At 42.0% G+C, this 15,991-nt stretch overlaps 1 protein-coding gene across 3 annotated transcripts; it reads right to left on the bottom strand.

Moving 5' to 3' along the window:
• Positions 1–891: 891 nt before the first annotated feature.
• dlk1 (delta like non-canonical Notch ligand 1) lies at positions 892–12,342 on the bottom strand. 3 transcript variants are annotated; one of them, XM_030391718.1, is made up of 7 exons: positions 12,178–12,342; positions 11,891–12,054; positions 11,690–11,773; positions 11,386–11,449; positions 10,737–10,867; positions 8,296–8,437; positions 892–2,602 (listed from the first exon to the last, which is right to left on the bottom strand). In XM_030391718.1, exons 3-7 carry the CDS (start codon positions 11,739–11,741, stop codon positions 1,813–1,815), a joined length of 1,179 nt encoding a protein of 392 aa, XP_030247578.1. In that variant the 5' UTR covers positions 11,742–11,773; positions 11,891–12,054; positions 12,178–12,342; the 3' UTR covers positions 892–1,812. The 3 variants fall into 3 exon arrangements, with proteins under 3 accessions (XP_030247578.1, XP_030247577.1, XP_030247576.1); XM_030391717.1 differs by having other exon boundaries at positions 12,040–12,054; XM_030391716.1 differs by having other exon boundaries at positions 11,891–12,342.
• Positions 12,343–15,991: the final 3,649 nt, after the last annotated feature.

Below are 15,991 nucleotides of genomic sequence, written 5' to 3'. Positions count from 1 at the left end.
TTATATTGGGATTTGGCTTCTAACTGCTGTATTTTTCTAGGTTTAGAGGCTGCAGACTGCTCTACATGTTCCAATACTTGTCTTTACCAACTTTATCTCATTATATTCACATTGCTTATGATTATTTACCTAAAATCTCATTCGTTAATTCTGTTTGTTGGTACTTTGTGTGTCCACAGAGCCCCATTAACTATATCTTAACTGGGCGACACACATCTGTTTTTCTTGTTTGAAGTGGGTGGCCATTTCCCCAATGACGTCTAACAGATGTTACAGTATTGATTTCAGGGATTGTAGACGCATCGGTGCATGACTTGTGAAAATTCCAATACTGACAGTAAGAAGTAATCTTGTAAGGTCTACCAAAATCTCAGAGAAACTGTTCACTGGGTGCCGGTTCACAGCATGGATACAAATAGATGATGATGGAAATAGCAAGTGGCATTTCTTGAGGAGCTGTGAAATAATCTGCATCTTTATAACGGAGTGCACATCTATATATAACTTTAACACCAACACCTAAAGTGGCACATCTGCAGAGAGAGGAAAACTGGATGGTATTTAGGAAATGAAATTACCTCCAGGTACATATCGCACACTAATGCCTATACACCAAAAGTGTCTGGCACTGTAGAGTTTCGACCTGCAGGGTTTTAAAGTACAGCTGTTCAGGTGGCATGTCTCAATATCCAATTATACATTTTAAATGTACATACTGTACAAACTCACAATATGTATTTTTGCATTAATCAGAAAATGGCAAATTCACAAAATGCTGTATGGAGAAGATTGGGGCTGCAACATTTTCCAATGTATTTAATCTGCTGATTATTCTCTCAATTAATTTACCATTCTGTCAAAAAAGATGTCAGAAAATAGTAAATTTTTTTCTTTTCAAAAGCACCAAATCCTCAAATTTGAGGCGCTGAAACAAAATGATGTTTGGCATTTTGCTTGAAAAATTATCAAATGATAAATCAGTAGTTAAAGCTGCAATATGTGAGAATTGGCCACCTGCTACCTTGATACTCCAGACAAAGAGGGGGCAGCATATCACCAGAGTAACCGCTATCTGCTGCCAACTGTGGCTGTCGTTAGCTAGTTAGCTCAGTTAGCCGTGCAGCATGCGGTATACTGTACATACCTCGCCCTTACTGGGAGCACTGTGAGAGACATAATGGGAAAATTATATCTTTCCATTCTGTTGATAATTTTATTTAATCTTTGAATATTTTTAATGAAAACTCTTACATAGTGCATCTTTGAGTTTCTACCAATTAAAAAAAAATCGATTAATTAATGTTGCAGCTTGTGTCATGGTTATTAAATACATTTGTATAAGAATACCTTTGTTCACAAATTAAAAAACAATGGTAGGAATAGTTTCATTACACATACCGAAAGGAAGGTGGTCGAGGATGTTTGTGCTCTGTTGGTGGCGACTTTTAAATGAACTTGATTTCTCTTTTTTGTAGTATTAACCTCAGGGAACCATTAATTCCAAGTCAAAAATGGCCTTAAGAAAAACAACACAGTGACATGTTTTTACCAGCCATTAAGGTGCTAAAAGACATCTCTTATAAGTTCATACAATTTTAACGGTAGTATTCCAACAGTACGATTTAAAAGTAGATTTACAATGCAGCGTCATGGTTATCCACTTAGTCCAGTGGACCATACATTCATATACATTCCAGTGTAGTCCAGTATCCCTCACTGTATTAACACAACTGTACAACAGTCATAGTATTTGCTTCGCCCTTTAGTTTAGACATTCCTTTTCAACTCCTTTGAGAGGGAGAGGAGATTTAATCAGATGGAGGTGTAGTGTCTCCCAAAGCTGGTGAGTCTTATCTTTTCCGGCAGGATGATGTTTACTGAGTGCTCCGGCTCTTCCTGGCTCGCCCCGCCGCTCTCTCTCAGCAGGTGTTCCCTTTGCTGCCGGACAAGCTGGCTGTACTTGGCATTAGCCAGCCACGTCTCACAGCGGCCAAAAAACACGATTCCCGTGGTGCCCAGGATGACCAGGCAGGTTAGCAGGGCGAGCATGCCGAAGCAAATGAGCTGACCGTGGGTGACGAGGACGCCGGGGGAGTGCACCGTCTCCTTCAGGGTGATCTTGAGCAGGTCCCTCTCGGGCGGTCTGAGAAGCTTGTGGAAGGTGTGAGCAGGGAGAGAGTAGTGCTGCGGAGTCAGGGCAAACACTCTGTGGTCCACCGGCCTGGCACTGACCGGCTTGGGCCTGGCTTTGGGCCTGTGCTGCAGGGAACATGTGGGACCTGTAAACCACTTTTGGCAAATGCACCGGAAGGTTCCATCAGGCTGACCAACACACATGCCCTTGTTGGCGCAGGGCCTGCCGGCGCAGGGCGAGAGGCTGCTGGTGTCATTACAAGTGAAACCGGTGAAGCCGTGCGGACAGACGCATGTGAAGGCCAGGCCGTGGTTTGTGCAGTTGCCAGCGTTGAGGCAGGGGTTAGGCTGGCAGCTGTCAACGGCGATCTCGCAGAAGTATCCAGAAAATCCAGGCGGACACAAACATGAAGAGTACGCCGCTGAGCCATTCTCATCCGTGCATGTGCCTCCGTTCTGACAAGGAGAGCTGGAGGACAGAGCAGCACAATGTTAATATACTGCAGGGGCACTTACGGCTTCCTATCTACTGCACAGCTCTACTACAACATATTTAATCCTGTGGTTATGATGCAGCCATCGGTGAAGCTGTCATCAAAAGGGGTCCAATCCTCTTTTACAGAATCGTTTAGTAAGGCGATGTTAGTAGGACACTTTCTATTCCTTACTGCAAGTCTGTGGGTTCCCCACGGGAGTGTCCTGCAGCCGTTTTTTTTAGCATATTAATGAGTTAGAATCTACCTGCATGCGTGACCTCTTTTTCCATGCAGATGGTGCTGCATGAATTACCCGCATTATGCTTTTGTTGCGGAGCAGAAAAAGCAATGTATCTTTTTAATGATAAAATTAAGGATTAAACTTTCTAAATCCTAATAAACTGTTCCAAACCAATTTTTTAAATACTTGAAAACTGAATTGTCACAAAGAGAATAAATGTTCTCGTGATTTAGGGATAACTGAGGCCAGTCCTTGGATGTTAAAAACTAAGAACATCCTGAACTATTACTCATGGCAGGTCAATGATTGCACCAAAAACAACTCTAAATAATTTAGTTTTTAATTATCAGGTCTCATGCGCGGGCGGCCATGGCACTGAAGGCACTTAATCTGTCAAGACTTGCTCAGGAAAGCCGCGCCCTGAGGTGGTGCAGCTTTAAGTTCAGCGCCACTTTTGTTATAGAGCCATCCTCTGGTACAGCTGATCTCCACAGCTCATCAAAAACGAGCTTAAAAAAGGTCTGAATAATCTTTGTTTGTTCTCTTTTATAATCATGCAACAGGAGGAAGTGCTCACTAGGCCCCTTTGCTACTGCATCTTGTATCTGTTTGGTGTGTTTATAGTCTGTCTTGCCTGACCGGAAGATCTAAATATTTTAGCTTTAGCTCATTTTATCCACCATCATTTCAAATGCATGTGAGAACTGTAGTTTGTAGTCTCGTTTCATACGGCTACTTCCTCTGCCTGTCTGAAAAACATGGTAACAATTTTATATTGTTGATAACAATTGGTTCAATTGAAGAAAACTCACTTACTTACATTAGTTATGGAGGTTTTGTTTTGTTGTATGTCACACATGTTTTCTGACACGATAACTTACAGTTGAACACGGTTTGTCGCATTCAACAGGAGCTCTGCAGGGTCTAGCTCTAACACTAGTTAAAAATGTTGGTTTTTATAATGCCCCAATAGTTTTAATTTGAATTTCTCAAGCTTGTTAAATGTCAGCACTCCATTTCACTTCGTTGTTAAAATTGAGCTAATCTCAGTTTCTTGTTGCGTGTGCTGTGATTTTCATTAAAAAAAACGTTCTCTTTTTTTAAAGAGAATTCAATTAAAATGTATTATTGAAATATGTGCCGGTGCACCTTCTTGAGAATTCTAGGTGCATCGCTGCAACCAGTATTAAAAGTCAGTCTGGAGCCTTACAGCTTTCATTTGGTGATTTACATGAAACACCTGCAACTATTGAAATAGAGCTATGGACACATTATTTAAACGCATACTGCTTCTTTTGTCTTTCACAGCTCTATTTCAAACCCAGTGCCCCATACTCATCACTCTGCACTTCAGGAACTGGTTCTGTAGTCTCCATTAAGCCCAATGAGTCGGCAGCACCGTTGCATTTTTTAGGCAAGTCCTTTCATATCTATGTAATCTCATATCACTTACCACTAGCTGCTGTGGCAGATACCGAGGATTTACAGAGAACTTGTTAGAGGAGCTCTCTGCTATTCTGATCATGGAATAACCTTGAGGGGGTCTGAAGGTTATTCCATGACCAGAGCGCAAAATGTGCTCTGAATCATAAAACGCCACACCTTAGTGACTGTGTCTCTCTTGCGACGTTCAAAGCTCTCATTAAAAAAAAAAAAAGGAAAGAGGAGGGACATTGTTATTCCTAAAATGGATTTTCTCTGTTGCTTTCTTTTATTTATTTAGATGCTCCATTTTAAGACTTTTAAGACTTTTAATCTTAAGGAACTGCCTGGTTGCATAAAGGTTTAATGAAATGAAATAAAAACAAACTTGCTTTCAGTGTTGAATATTTGTGCTACTTTAGTCTTGGTGAATTACTCTTTTGGTCTATAGAACTGTGAATAATACTCATTAAGACCCGGGGTGATGGCAGGGTGATTTTTGCTCCATGAATTATTTAATTAATCAATTCAATCAATTGCTGTTGCTCAGCAATTAACGGAGGATCAACGGATCAGTCCTTTCAGATCTTGAATTGTTACTTTAAATTTCAGTCGTTTTGCCCTGCAGCCCGAATGAAAAAACTGTGAATGCTAATTTTCTTTCATTAAAAGTCTTTACCAGTAAGTAAGGAGTAAGAATAAAAGGAGTCTTCGCTCCCCTGCAGTAATGTTCCTGCTCCCACATGTGCAGCATATCCAATCAATGAAGCCACGCTCCACAAAGTAAACTGATGAAAACCCGGGATAAAAATAATCAATAGTTCTAATAGTAGCCCGTGTAATTACACGAGCCCCTTACATTCTGTTTTCGGCAAGTCGCAAGAATAATAGCTCTGGCATTCTTTTTCGACACATCTCTGGTGTCTCATCGAGGAGCTGATTAATGAAACCACATGCAGGCCTTTAAATGGAGATGAATTCCCCTGACATGCAAGTGAAGCTCCGCTCGACTCATTGTGAAAATTACAATAAGACTGAAATGATTATTTTTGGGGGAGCAGGAAGAGAGCAGTCTGTTCACTGACACCGAGCTGTAGGCTATTGAATTTTAGGTGTGTTCACGTCAATAACGAGGCTGCCTGATGGAGAACAGACATGGTGGTGTTCAGAGTCTGGGGGCAGCTATAGCCTTGTTTCCAGAGAGCTTTTTTTTATATGTATCCGACAGGCGGGGGAGGACGGGCAGGGGGGCATTTCTCCACGGAATAGCCCTGTCTGTAATCCAGCTGTGGAAAGGCAGTGGAGAGAGAGAGGCAATTTCGAGACTGACAATGTTTTGGGGTGTTTTTTTTATACCTTAAAGCAAGATTTCAAGGTGTGGTTTTTCTTCAGAATTATGAATTGTACACCCTTGATTCCTTTCCTCATTTTAACCTCTCCCAAAATGAGACGTCCGTTAGAAACCGTCGATTTAAAGACTCGTCACTGAAAATTCTCTTCCTTGTTTTGTTATAGCCTACAGCTGTATTTCACGATCTCACATTTCTGTCGGATAAGCATAACCGTGTTCATGACAACTTCCGTATGGCCGACAGGCCTTCATGTGAAAATATATCAAATGGCTTAGCCGAAAAGGCCACCACACAGGATACATCTGAGCTCCCCTCTCGCCGGGGTGCATTTTAGAAATTGAGGTATTCTTTAAGATGGTGCGCTGAGATCGATTATTCGTGTCCCAGGCAGGAGGACATAGGAGGGAGGAAGAGAGCCCTCTGTCAAACGTCAACTGCCTGCCAGTTCTTGTACTTGGAAGAAGGACCCACGAAGGGGGGCCCTCAGTGGACCTGAAATGAGCCCCAAATGCGGACAAATCCGATGGTGCTATTGGGAGCTCCTCACCAACTGATAAAGTTGGACATTTACAGGATTTTTTCTCAATAGTAGCTTCACTGTTTCAGTTTAACACAGAATGGAAAACATACTACCTGGTGGACTCAGTTATTGGTCTATATTATATATCCTTATAACTTCTCTACAGTGTAGTTTAAACCTCGTCACTGTTTCCATTCTGCAGTGCCTACTCTACAGTAATTGTTTCAGTTCATGTGATATATTTATCAGCACAGTTAGCACCACCTGAAGGCAAAGTCCTAGCAAATAGGTAATGCTAATACGGTATTTCCAACACGATGGGAGACGGGGGCTGCCTGAATGTATAATGAAACCGGGGGCCGGGGGGGAATTGTGGGATTCTGACAGATGCAAAGTACACATCAGCTGTGTCCTCCAAATGTGGGCAATAGAAGGCTGAATTTCTGGTCACACCCATTTGAAATGTGACAGCCATGTACTCAGTTTTGAAATGATGACTTCAAAAGACGCAGTCCCCGTGTTGGGATGCAGCTTGAGATGTTGCCCAAGTAAACACTAGCAGCTATTGTGTAAGGGTTGCTGCTCGTCGACAAGGGAAGAGCACAATAAACATGGCTGCTGATGTATTTATGGCGGGAGGAAGTTGGGGAATTCATTCTCTGAACGTCATTCTTTCTGCATCAGGGTGCTTGGCACACCATCAAAATTTAGGCCCGCAGGAAAATTGTGTTTGTTTTGGCTATGTTATTGGAAGTCACTCGGCTTTTGTTGTTTGGCAGTGTTTTGCAATCGCTGGCTCAAAGGAAAAGCTGGGAAACATCTGAAAGTTACAATTTAAATGAATGTTCCAACATGATGCCAGGGCTACGGGGGTTTAGATCACATTATGCTTTATTTTACATTGATCAACTTTCAAATCTTGTCAGTATCCCAGCTGTACTTGTACGTACAGTGGAGCATTTAGCAGCGAAAGAGCCAGATATTCCGCTCAGCTGTTGGTAGAGACCAAAAACTAGCTAAAAGAGAGTGGATATTTGACTTTAAAGACTTTAAATTGCTAATGAGTTCACCACATCAGCTTTGCAGAATATGACAGAAATTCAATGGTAGCCCCGAAAAACATAGAGCGCAGCATATCACCAGAGTAAAAGACAACTGCTGCCATCTTTTACTGTAGCATTAGCTCATGGCTCAGTTAGCTGTGATGCCAGCGGCCCTACAGTTTGAGTAGATTAACACCAGGGGAGACCAGGGTCAGCTCAACTGGATTTGGCCACCTGATGTGAGAGTGAACTGGGACTGAACGCAGCATCCAAGACCGACTGAGGTCAGTTTGACGACAGGGGATACAGTACAGAGGTGATTTACAGCGGCTTTGACCGAGACTTCAGAGATGATGAGACACAGCAAGCAGGGATGGGTGAGAAGTGACAGCAGCAGGTGAAAACGGCATTTCGAGCCAGAACATTTTCGCAACTTATTCTATGAACAGAACACCTAGACTGTGCTGGTGAGTTTTATAAATTTATGCTGAGTTTGAAGGTGTTGCGTGTGTTTTTTTAAAGAGTTAACAAGGTAATTAAGCTCATCTTAGTTCGGTAAAAGAGAGGAAATTAAATATCGAAGGTGTACGGTCGCAGTTTTCTGTTTGGTAAGGAAAACGGAGGTAAGCGTACCCTATTCCTTGACCTGAGAACAAAGTTGAATTCCTGAGTGGAAATAATGAGCTGGAGCACTGCTCAAGAGGAGTGTTCATTCACAGTTGAAAACCTGCCAGTTCCTACACTGTGGTATGCTCGTGTATGTGCAAGGATTGCATCAAAGCAAATGTTTCTGCTTGTCGCACAAACGTGCAAACACCCTCTCGCTCGTTACGAGTCACAACAACCAAACGGTTGACATTTGGTACAGTAGAAAGAAAAACTAATTCAATATTTTCTGTGCTAGCTACCCAACAGAAGAAGCAACGGATACACCAGCCTCGGTGTGTGGTGATTTTCGATTAGCTGCCTTGGCCATACAGAGAGCCCCCAAATTACATTGTGCCGTGTATTGATTATTGCTCCTAATGATAAACAAATGGAGATAAGGCTTTAAGCACCAGAGTATTCCTTCACTTAAACCAGAGACATAAATAAAAGGTGTCAGTACCCGTTGGTGAGACAAAGTCCTCTCTTCAGCTGGCACTTTTCCCCGGTGTAGCCATGGGGACAGATGCACAGGTATCCCCCCTCGCCCGTCTCTATGCAGGTGGCATTACCAGCACAAGGCCCAGATGAGCACAGACGAGTGTCTGTTGTTAAAAAAAAGAAAAAACACATGCTGTATTTAGATCTTGTGTGCTCTCCCTCCTCCTCCTCCTCATCATCCTCCTCCTCCTCCATCTCTATGTGTCTCCGCTTGTTTTTCCCTCTCGCCTTTGTTTTCCACTCTCTCGCTCGCATTCACACCACAGCATCTTGTCACCGGGAACAAAAACTGCAAACAACCATGTTTCGCGGGCGAGCAGCTCGTATGCTCCGACAGAACAAGAGATATACTGAGTGTGCTGATAAGGAGGTCAAACTGAGCCAGAAGCCAAACAAAAAAAGAAAAAAAAAATCTTTCTTCTTGTGTTCTTCTTCTCTTTGTTTCCTCTTTTGCTCGAGGGGGAAAAAGTCATTTGTTATGCGATAAAACTAATCGTAGTTAATATAGTAGTTATTAAGTTCTTAATTTAGATGGGTGTGTTTGAAATGGAAATGTCTCTTTTAAATGCTTTGTCACATACATTTTCCCAGTCACAGTCACAAGTTCAAATGGTGTCTCGCTCAAGAGGCAAACCACTCGCCAGAATGAATGTTGGCGATGCACGTTTCTGCAAATCACAAACATGTTGAAACTTAATCTATTTATGTTAAAGTCTTGCATCTCGTGCATTTCAACTTTACATTTCTTGAGGTTCAATTTTTACCTTTCAATTTCATGTTGTGATAACACTGTGTTAATGGTCTGATTAGGATTTGGCAAAGATCCTTTTTTAGATGAAAGCACCAGGTTTTGTCACCATAAATACGGCTAAAGATGTCCTGACATCTTGTAAAAAAAACAGCCTGTTCTGTCACTACAAACAGGCCTGAAAATATCCTGGCATCTTGTTGAAAAGGCCTGGGAACTGGGAAATGCCTAGCATTTTGTAAAAAACATCCAGCTTTGTCGCCACAAACACAGCTGGAAATGTCTCGACATCTCGTTAAAAATAACAAAATTGTCGCCACAAACACAGCTGGAAATGTCCCGACATCTTGTTAAAAATAATAGATTTTGTTGCCATGAACACAGCTGGAAATGTCCCGACATCTCGTTAAAAATAACAAAATTGTCGCCACAAACACAGCTGGAAATGTCCCGACATCTTTTTAAAAATAATAGATTTTGTTGCCATGAACACAGCTGGAAATGTCCCGACATCTCGTTAAAAATAACAGATTTTGTCGCCACGAACACAGCTGGAAATGTCCCGACATCTTGTTAAAAATAAGAGATTTTGTCGCCACAAACACAGCTGGAAATGTCCCGACATCTCGTTAAAAATAACAAAATTGTCGCCACAAACACAGCTGGAAATGTCCCGACATCTTTTTAAAAATAATAGATTTTGTTGCCATGAACACAGCTGGAAATGTCCCGACATCTCGTTAAAAATAACAGATTTTGTCGCCACGAACACAGCTGGAAATGTCCCGACATCTTGTTAAAAATAAGAGATTTTGTCGCCACAAACACAGCTGGAAATGTCCCGACATCTCGTTAATAATAACAGATTTTGTCGCCACAAACACAGCTGGAAATGTCCCGACATCTCGTTAAAAATAACTGATTTTGTTGCCATGAACACAGCAAGAAATGTCCCGACATCTTAAAAATAACTGATTTTGTTGCCATGAACACAGCTGGAAATGTCCCGACATCTCGTTAAAAATAATAGATTTTGTCGCCAGGAACACAGCCGGAAATGTCTCAACATCTCGTTAAAAATAACTGGTTTTGTCGCCACAAACGCAGCTTGGAAATGTCCTGATGTCCTGTTAAAAATATCTGGATTTGTCGCCTAAAGCAGACAATGTCCAGATGTGGTGTTGAAATGCTGTGAACAGTCAGGTCTCCAGCTTGGCAGCTGTCCACCTGCTGATAAAATAAAATCAGCTCAGACATGTAATGTGAATGGTATATGACACGTGTTGTAGAAATGCCATCATGATACGTAATTGTGGATTGTAGAAATGTAGAATGCCAACATTTTCTTCTGGCGAGTGGACTGTAAGCAGAAAAGGCAGCAGTTTATGACGAGAATTCCTGCTGTTATTTTGTGGCTTTAGCCTGCACATTCGACCCAATTTTTTTCCATGATTGTTTTACTTTGTCTTGGATCTTTCTCCCCCTAACTGCCCGTCTACAAATACACCGACTGTATTCTCCGGGCACTGGCTTCATGTGGTGTTGATGCGTGTGTCCCCGAGGCTCTGTGACTCACCCTGACCTCTGATTTGACAGGAGGTGTTAGGAGGCAGATAGAGATGCGGGTGTCTGGGGGAAGCTTTAATGAGACTCACCTTGGTCACAGAGGCTGCCCACCCAGCCCTCGCTGCAGAGACACTGCCATGCTTTCTCGCATGTGCCGTGCAGGCAGCCGGGGAAGGGCACGCACCGGTCACAGTGCTCTCCCTGCCACCCAGGTTTGCACCTGAAAGAGGAAGGGAAAAGGGGAACGATCCTGAACTATTAATACACCACCCACAGAGCTTTGCAGTGCCGCTCTTGTTGCTATAATGTCTGCATGCTTTTTTTCCCCTCTTAAAGTAAAAGTCCTGTTTGATAATGCATTCATTTTTTGGTTAATTCCCAGTGATGGAATACAATCCTTTTGGCTAGACAGTAGATTTAAAAAAAAAAAAAAAAAAGCTTTTAAAACTGGGCATGCTTTGGAGCTTGAGAGCTATCTGTGAGGATAACAATGCTCTTCACTGTTCAAACAAAGGGATGATTTGGCAGTTGACTTAAGCGCCAAACAAATGTAGACAGAGCGAGAGAGAGAGAGAGAGAGGGGGAGAGAGAGAAGAATAACAGAGGGATCCAGTTGGCTGCATCTCTCCAAAGGGAAAACAATTACAGCTCCAGCGATTTATGGAAATAAGGTTGCAAAGCCCTCCACGGCAGGGTACGAGCAATCATCTACACAGGAATCCGAGGTCGTTTCGATACCTGCACTTCCCTGGCTTCTCGCAAAACCCATTTTCCGTGTTGCACCCCGCGTTGCAATCCCAACCTTTGAGACAAGAGACAGAAAGGGACAGCAGCAGCAGCGTGCTGGCATCAAAAGAAATATCTCCCAAAAACCCAACAACACATGAAACATTCAGAGCCATGAAATATGCATCCCTTGTACTTTTCTCTACACGCTTCCAGAGAGGAGTTTGTTTGTCATAAATGGACACGAATCTCTCTGTGTTTGTGTCTGTGTTTTTATCTGATGTCCCAGAGGACTGATCAAAAAACCTCACATTACCTTCTGCGATGCCCGTCACGACCAGAATTAAGACCACCGCTGTGAGATGCATCGTAATTTCGAGCGAGATTTCCCCTCTGTGTCCTGGAAAAAAAAGAAGAAGAAGAAGAAGAAAGAAGAAATCGGGCGATGTGAGGGAAGATGTATGTCTCAAAGATGTCTGATCAGTCAAAAGTTCAATTGAGGGGAGAAAAAACAAACCTGAAATGGAGAACACAGGAGGGATGATTTACAGATACACAGCTCTGAGGTGTGTGTGGTGTGAGTTTAAACAATATTGCATTGGAAATCTGAATGCAATTCGAATGATTTTCTCTCATTGTTTCCTCTTAGATTTGAAATTGACGCACCTGAATTACACGCGGCTGCTCCCAGAGGTATCCATTACGCACAGGCAGAAAAAGAGAAAAATCCCCAAATCATCAATTCTCATATATAACTGAAAAAAAAAAAAAAACCTTTACTTAAATTATCTTGCGGCACCTCACCTATGTCTCCCCGACAGTCTGATTCCAAACGCTTTCAGACTTTCTTTTCTTTTCTATTTTTTTTAAATCCAAGCGTCGAGCTGCTGTTGGAAGTGGTACCACAGGTGTACCACGCCGGAGGAGGACCTGGACGCTTTTGACGGGACTGCTGCATCGCGCATCGTCCCAGTGAAACACGCTCCTCCTACCTAAAGAAGGGGGGGCGGGGGGGGGGAGTGCGCTCGCCAGTCTGACCCCCCGGCTGGGAAGAAGTGCTCAGACAGTTGCAGAGAGCATTATGTGCTCTAATTCTTTAAACGCAATAATTATTGCCTCGGGGGAAAAGCTCTTTTTAAGGGAGGTGAGGAAGGTCCCTGCATACCATTAACAGCTTATTTCTGCTTATTTTTTCTTGATCATAATTCTTCCTTGAACACGAGCCAATCTGTCTCCCAGTGTGAGGGTGGAGGATGTGTTCAGATCTATTACAAGTTTAAAAATAAAAATCCTGCATTCAACATAAACATCAAGTGTTCTCAGCTGAATGTACTTGAATTATTAAAGGTAAACATACTCGTAATGCACCAGAAAGGCACCTTTTGCGCTAAATTCATATAAATGATTGTAAAGTGCAACTGTGTGTTTAGGTTTACTGTGTATGTTTCAGTCATACATTCATGATTGTTCGAGCACATGAAGCCGTTACAAGGTGATTTGAAAAGTCATGAACAAGGTGTTGAAAAAGGTACTTAAAAGTGTTTGGTTAAAGATATATGGCCTGTTATGTAAGGTCTTTATGTAATGCAAAATGTAACAGGGCCACAGTGGAGTTAAGGGCATTATGGGAATTGTTGCCATGCCTTGTGGTGATGTCACAGGAAGAAGAAGAGCATACAGTGCCAAAATGACTTTATTCTACACTTGGTCCAAGTGGTGCACACCGCAGGCTAATTGTCTATCATATTTATGTGTTATTACGTTAACGTGCCCTTAGATAAACGTCGGCGATACATTTACAGAATGTATGATGCACAGCTATTATTTCATTGGTCCAATGTAGCTACATGTAGTCTAGAGTTAGCACTGTATTGTAGCTTGAGGTGAAGCTAATCTTACTAATTACAAATGATCTTATTGGACGATTGCATGTTTTGTAAACCCTTAATCTCATGGAACTAGTAGCTAGGGCCGCACAATAAATCAAAATATCACTTATCAAAGATATCCAAATGGCACAAGGTACAATCAAGGTACAATGTGTGACAAAACAGCATCATGACGAAGTACTGTAGCTGCAGAGATGCTCCGGCTGACAAATCTCCTCCTCCAGACGTGACAAATAATGATTTATAAAATGATGCTTTGAACTGAATTTTCAGTGAAAATCAAATTCATATCACAATCACTGTATCTGTGAAACTAAATCATGATAATGTTTTCTTTGGTAACACTTTCTATGAAGCCCACATCTGTAATACAATCTAACACCTTATGAACATACTCATAATGGGTTATCTTCCACCTATGTGCTTTATAATCTATAAATGTGAATATGTATTATGCTTTACAGCAATAATCACAACTCATTATGACTCTGGTGTCTATTATGTATTATAAACATAGGCTACTTCTAATGCCTTGTAGACATGGGCTTCAGAGAAAGTGTTACCGACCATACATGTAAGTTAATAACCAATAAATAGACTCACTCCCCCTACCCCCCCCCCCCCCCCCCCCCCCCCAAACCCAAGGTTTTCCAGTTCTGGGTCTTGACAGCGAGAGCAAGAACTCGGAGTGATCCATATATGAATGCAAATAAGCAGCAAATCAATTAAGCTTTTTCCATTTGAATGGCATGGAGCGAGTACACAGAATCTCCCTTTTCCTTTATTCTCGCACACAGTCAATCTGCCAGAGAAAAGACAAAAACAAGGACACACACGGGCGCGTTATAAACCGAGCAGCCACAGATAGCAGGTGTGAGAGGAGGAGATGCGGATAAGTCTCCTCAGATTTGATATAATCTCTGGAGAGGTCTCCGCTCTCATATACCCCCGGTTCAATTTGGCTCGTGTGTTTATTTTCAGACCTCCAGAGACGGAGCTCACAGCCCAGCCGTAACATTACAGCTACCACAGCTACCAACCAGATCCACATCACTCACTCCTTTTTTTTATGAAATGTCTCAGGTTTGTATGTGCTTCATTAAAGTGAAGGAGTCATCCACTGATCTATTTTTTTATTTTTTTCTCCAGACCACTGATCTCATCTGGGATCTGATCTTTTATCTGCTCCGGTGCTCCAGGTATAAATTGGATATTATGGATCTGAGGATATTGGTGTGTTGATGTGTGCACGGGGGGGTCTTGTTGCTCTGTGTCATTTTTGACAGCAGGGTGGTTTGAGGTGGAATCTGGTTTCCGATCGGGCTGCAGTTAACAGTTCTTTTCATTATGGAATCATCTGCTAATTATTTGATCAATTAATTGATTACACATTTAGTCTGATAAATATGAAAAAAAATTTGATTTCAGAGCACCTTCAAATTGCTTCTTTTCTGCAACCAACAGTCCGAAAACAGTAGACTCTTCATTCACTATCACAAATGACAAAGAAAAGCAGCAAATCCTGACATTTAAGAAGCCGGAACCCGCAAATGCTTAATTGGTTCTCACAAAGTTTGCAATTACCTATCTTTTAATTGACTAATAGCTTAATCCACTGTCTTATGCTAAGGTCTGGCTGAACTCAATATTTATTCTCAGTCGTCTATAGCAGAACTCTTAATGGAAGCAGGAAAAAAAAACAAGCAATATCAATATGCCAACATGGGATCTGTGAAATAATGATGGGTTCATTTTATTTTCCGTCCAAATAGTCAATAAATTAATTAAGATACTAATTAACAGCTGACTCAGTAATGAAATGAATCCCAAGTTACAGCTCTCCGTGGCAGGTTAAGTTTAAATACCACTGCGGTCGGACCTCATTTCAACTAATTATGCATCTGCAGGGAAGGGCAATTTCACACTGATCTCCGTGATTCAGGAGTCTCATTTACGCTCTCTGTGAAGGTCATTCCCACACTGAGCAATTTCCCCCCTCCTCCACACAGGTGAGGAAGCATTACACGGCAGAAAGAAAAAGGCACAGTTAGATCAGCCTATCGGTGTAAACTACTTCACTTCAAGTCCACTGGAGATTTGAAGAATGATTCCATCTAAATTTTCAGCACGCAGTCGCTCAGATTTAATGAAATCCCCATTCAGTCGACATATACCGGGCTTTGATACGGATCATTTCATTCAAACTCTCAGATGGCACGCGTTGGTTTGCAGGAAATTAATCTGAAGGATTGAATTCTAAACACAATTATAACGCTGGTTAATAATGCGCAGGGTGGCTGCACAGTTCCTCCCTGTCCAGTGGCTCTCGGGCAGATCATTAGGGCACATCATTAGACAGGAGAGCACGCCAGGTGGAGCTCAGTAGGGCTCACAGACATGTCAGACAACAGTAAATCTGCCATTACACTATGGCAGATTGTATGTATTATATGTGTATATACATATGCACATACAGGGTGCTTATGGAAGACTTTCTGGATACAAAGGAAGAAGCACAAAGAATAAAGTTGGAAATGAATGCGAGCTCAACAAGTAGGACTGCGACTACTGATTATTTAATCATGGATAAATCTGCTGATTACGTGCATGCGCATCACAGTTTCTCAGAACCCGAAGTGACGTCTTCTGATTGTGTCCTTTGTCCAACCAACAGTCAAAAACCCCAGTGACTCATTTTTTTTACAATCACACAAAGAGGAGCAGCAAAT

The sequence above is a fragment of the Sparus aurata genome, chromosome 16 (genome assembly GCF_900880675.1).
Source record: "Sparus aurata chromosome 16, fSpaAur1.1, whole genome shotgun sequence".
Classification (NCBI taxonomy): Eukaryota; Metazoa; Chordata; class Actinopteri; order Spariformes; family Sparidae; genus Sparus; species Sparus aurata.
The sequence above is the reverse complement of the archived record's forward strand: the minus strand, read 5'-3'. Positions and strand labels throughout refer to the sequence as shown.

Excerpts from the sequence above, each read along its gene's own strand:
- dlk1 (XM_030391716.1), bottom strand. The coding sequence starts at position 11,741 with ATGCATCTCACAGCGGTGGTCTTAATTCTGGTCGTGACGGGCATCGCA. Across the intron at positions 11,450-11,689 it reads CGTGACGGGCATCGCAGAAG|GTTGGGATTGCAACGCGGGG; the intron begins GTAATGTGAGGT and ends CTTGTCTCAAAG. Across the intron at positions 8,438-10,736 it reads GGGCAGCCTCTGTGACCAAG|ACACTCGTCTGTGCTCATCT; the intron begins GTGAGTCTCATT and ends TTTTAACAACAG.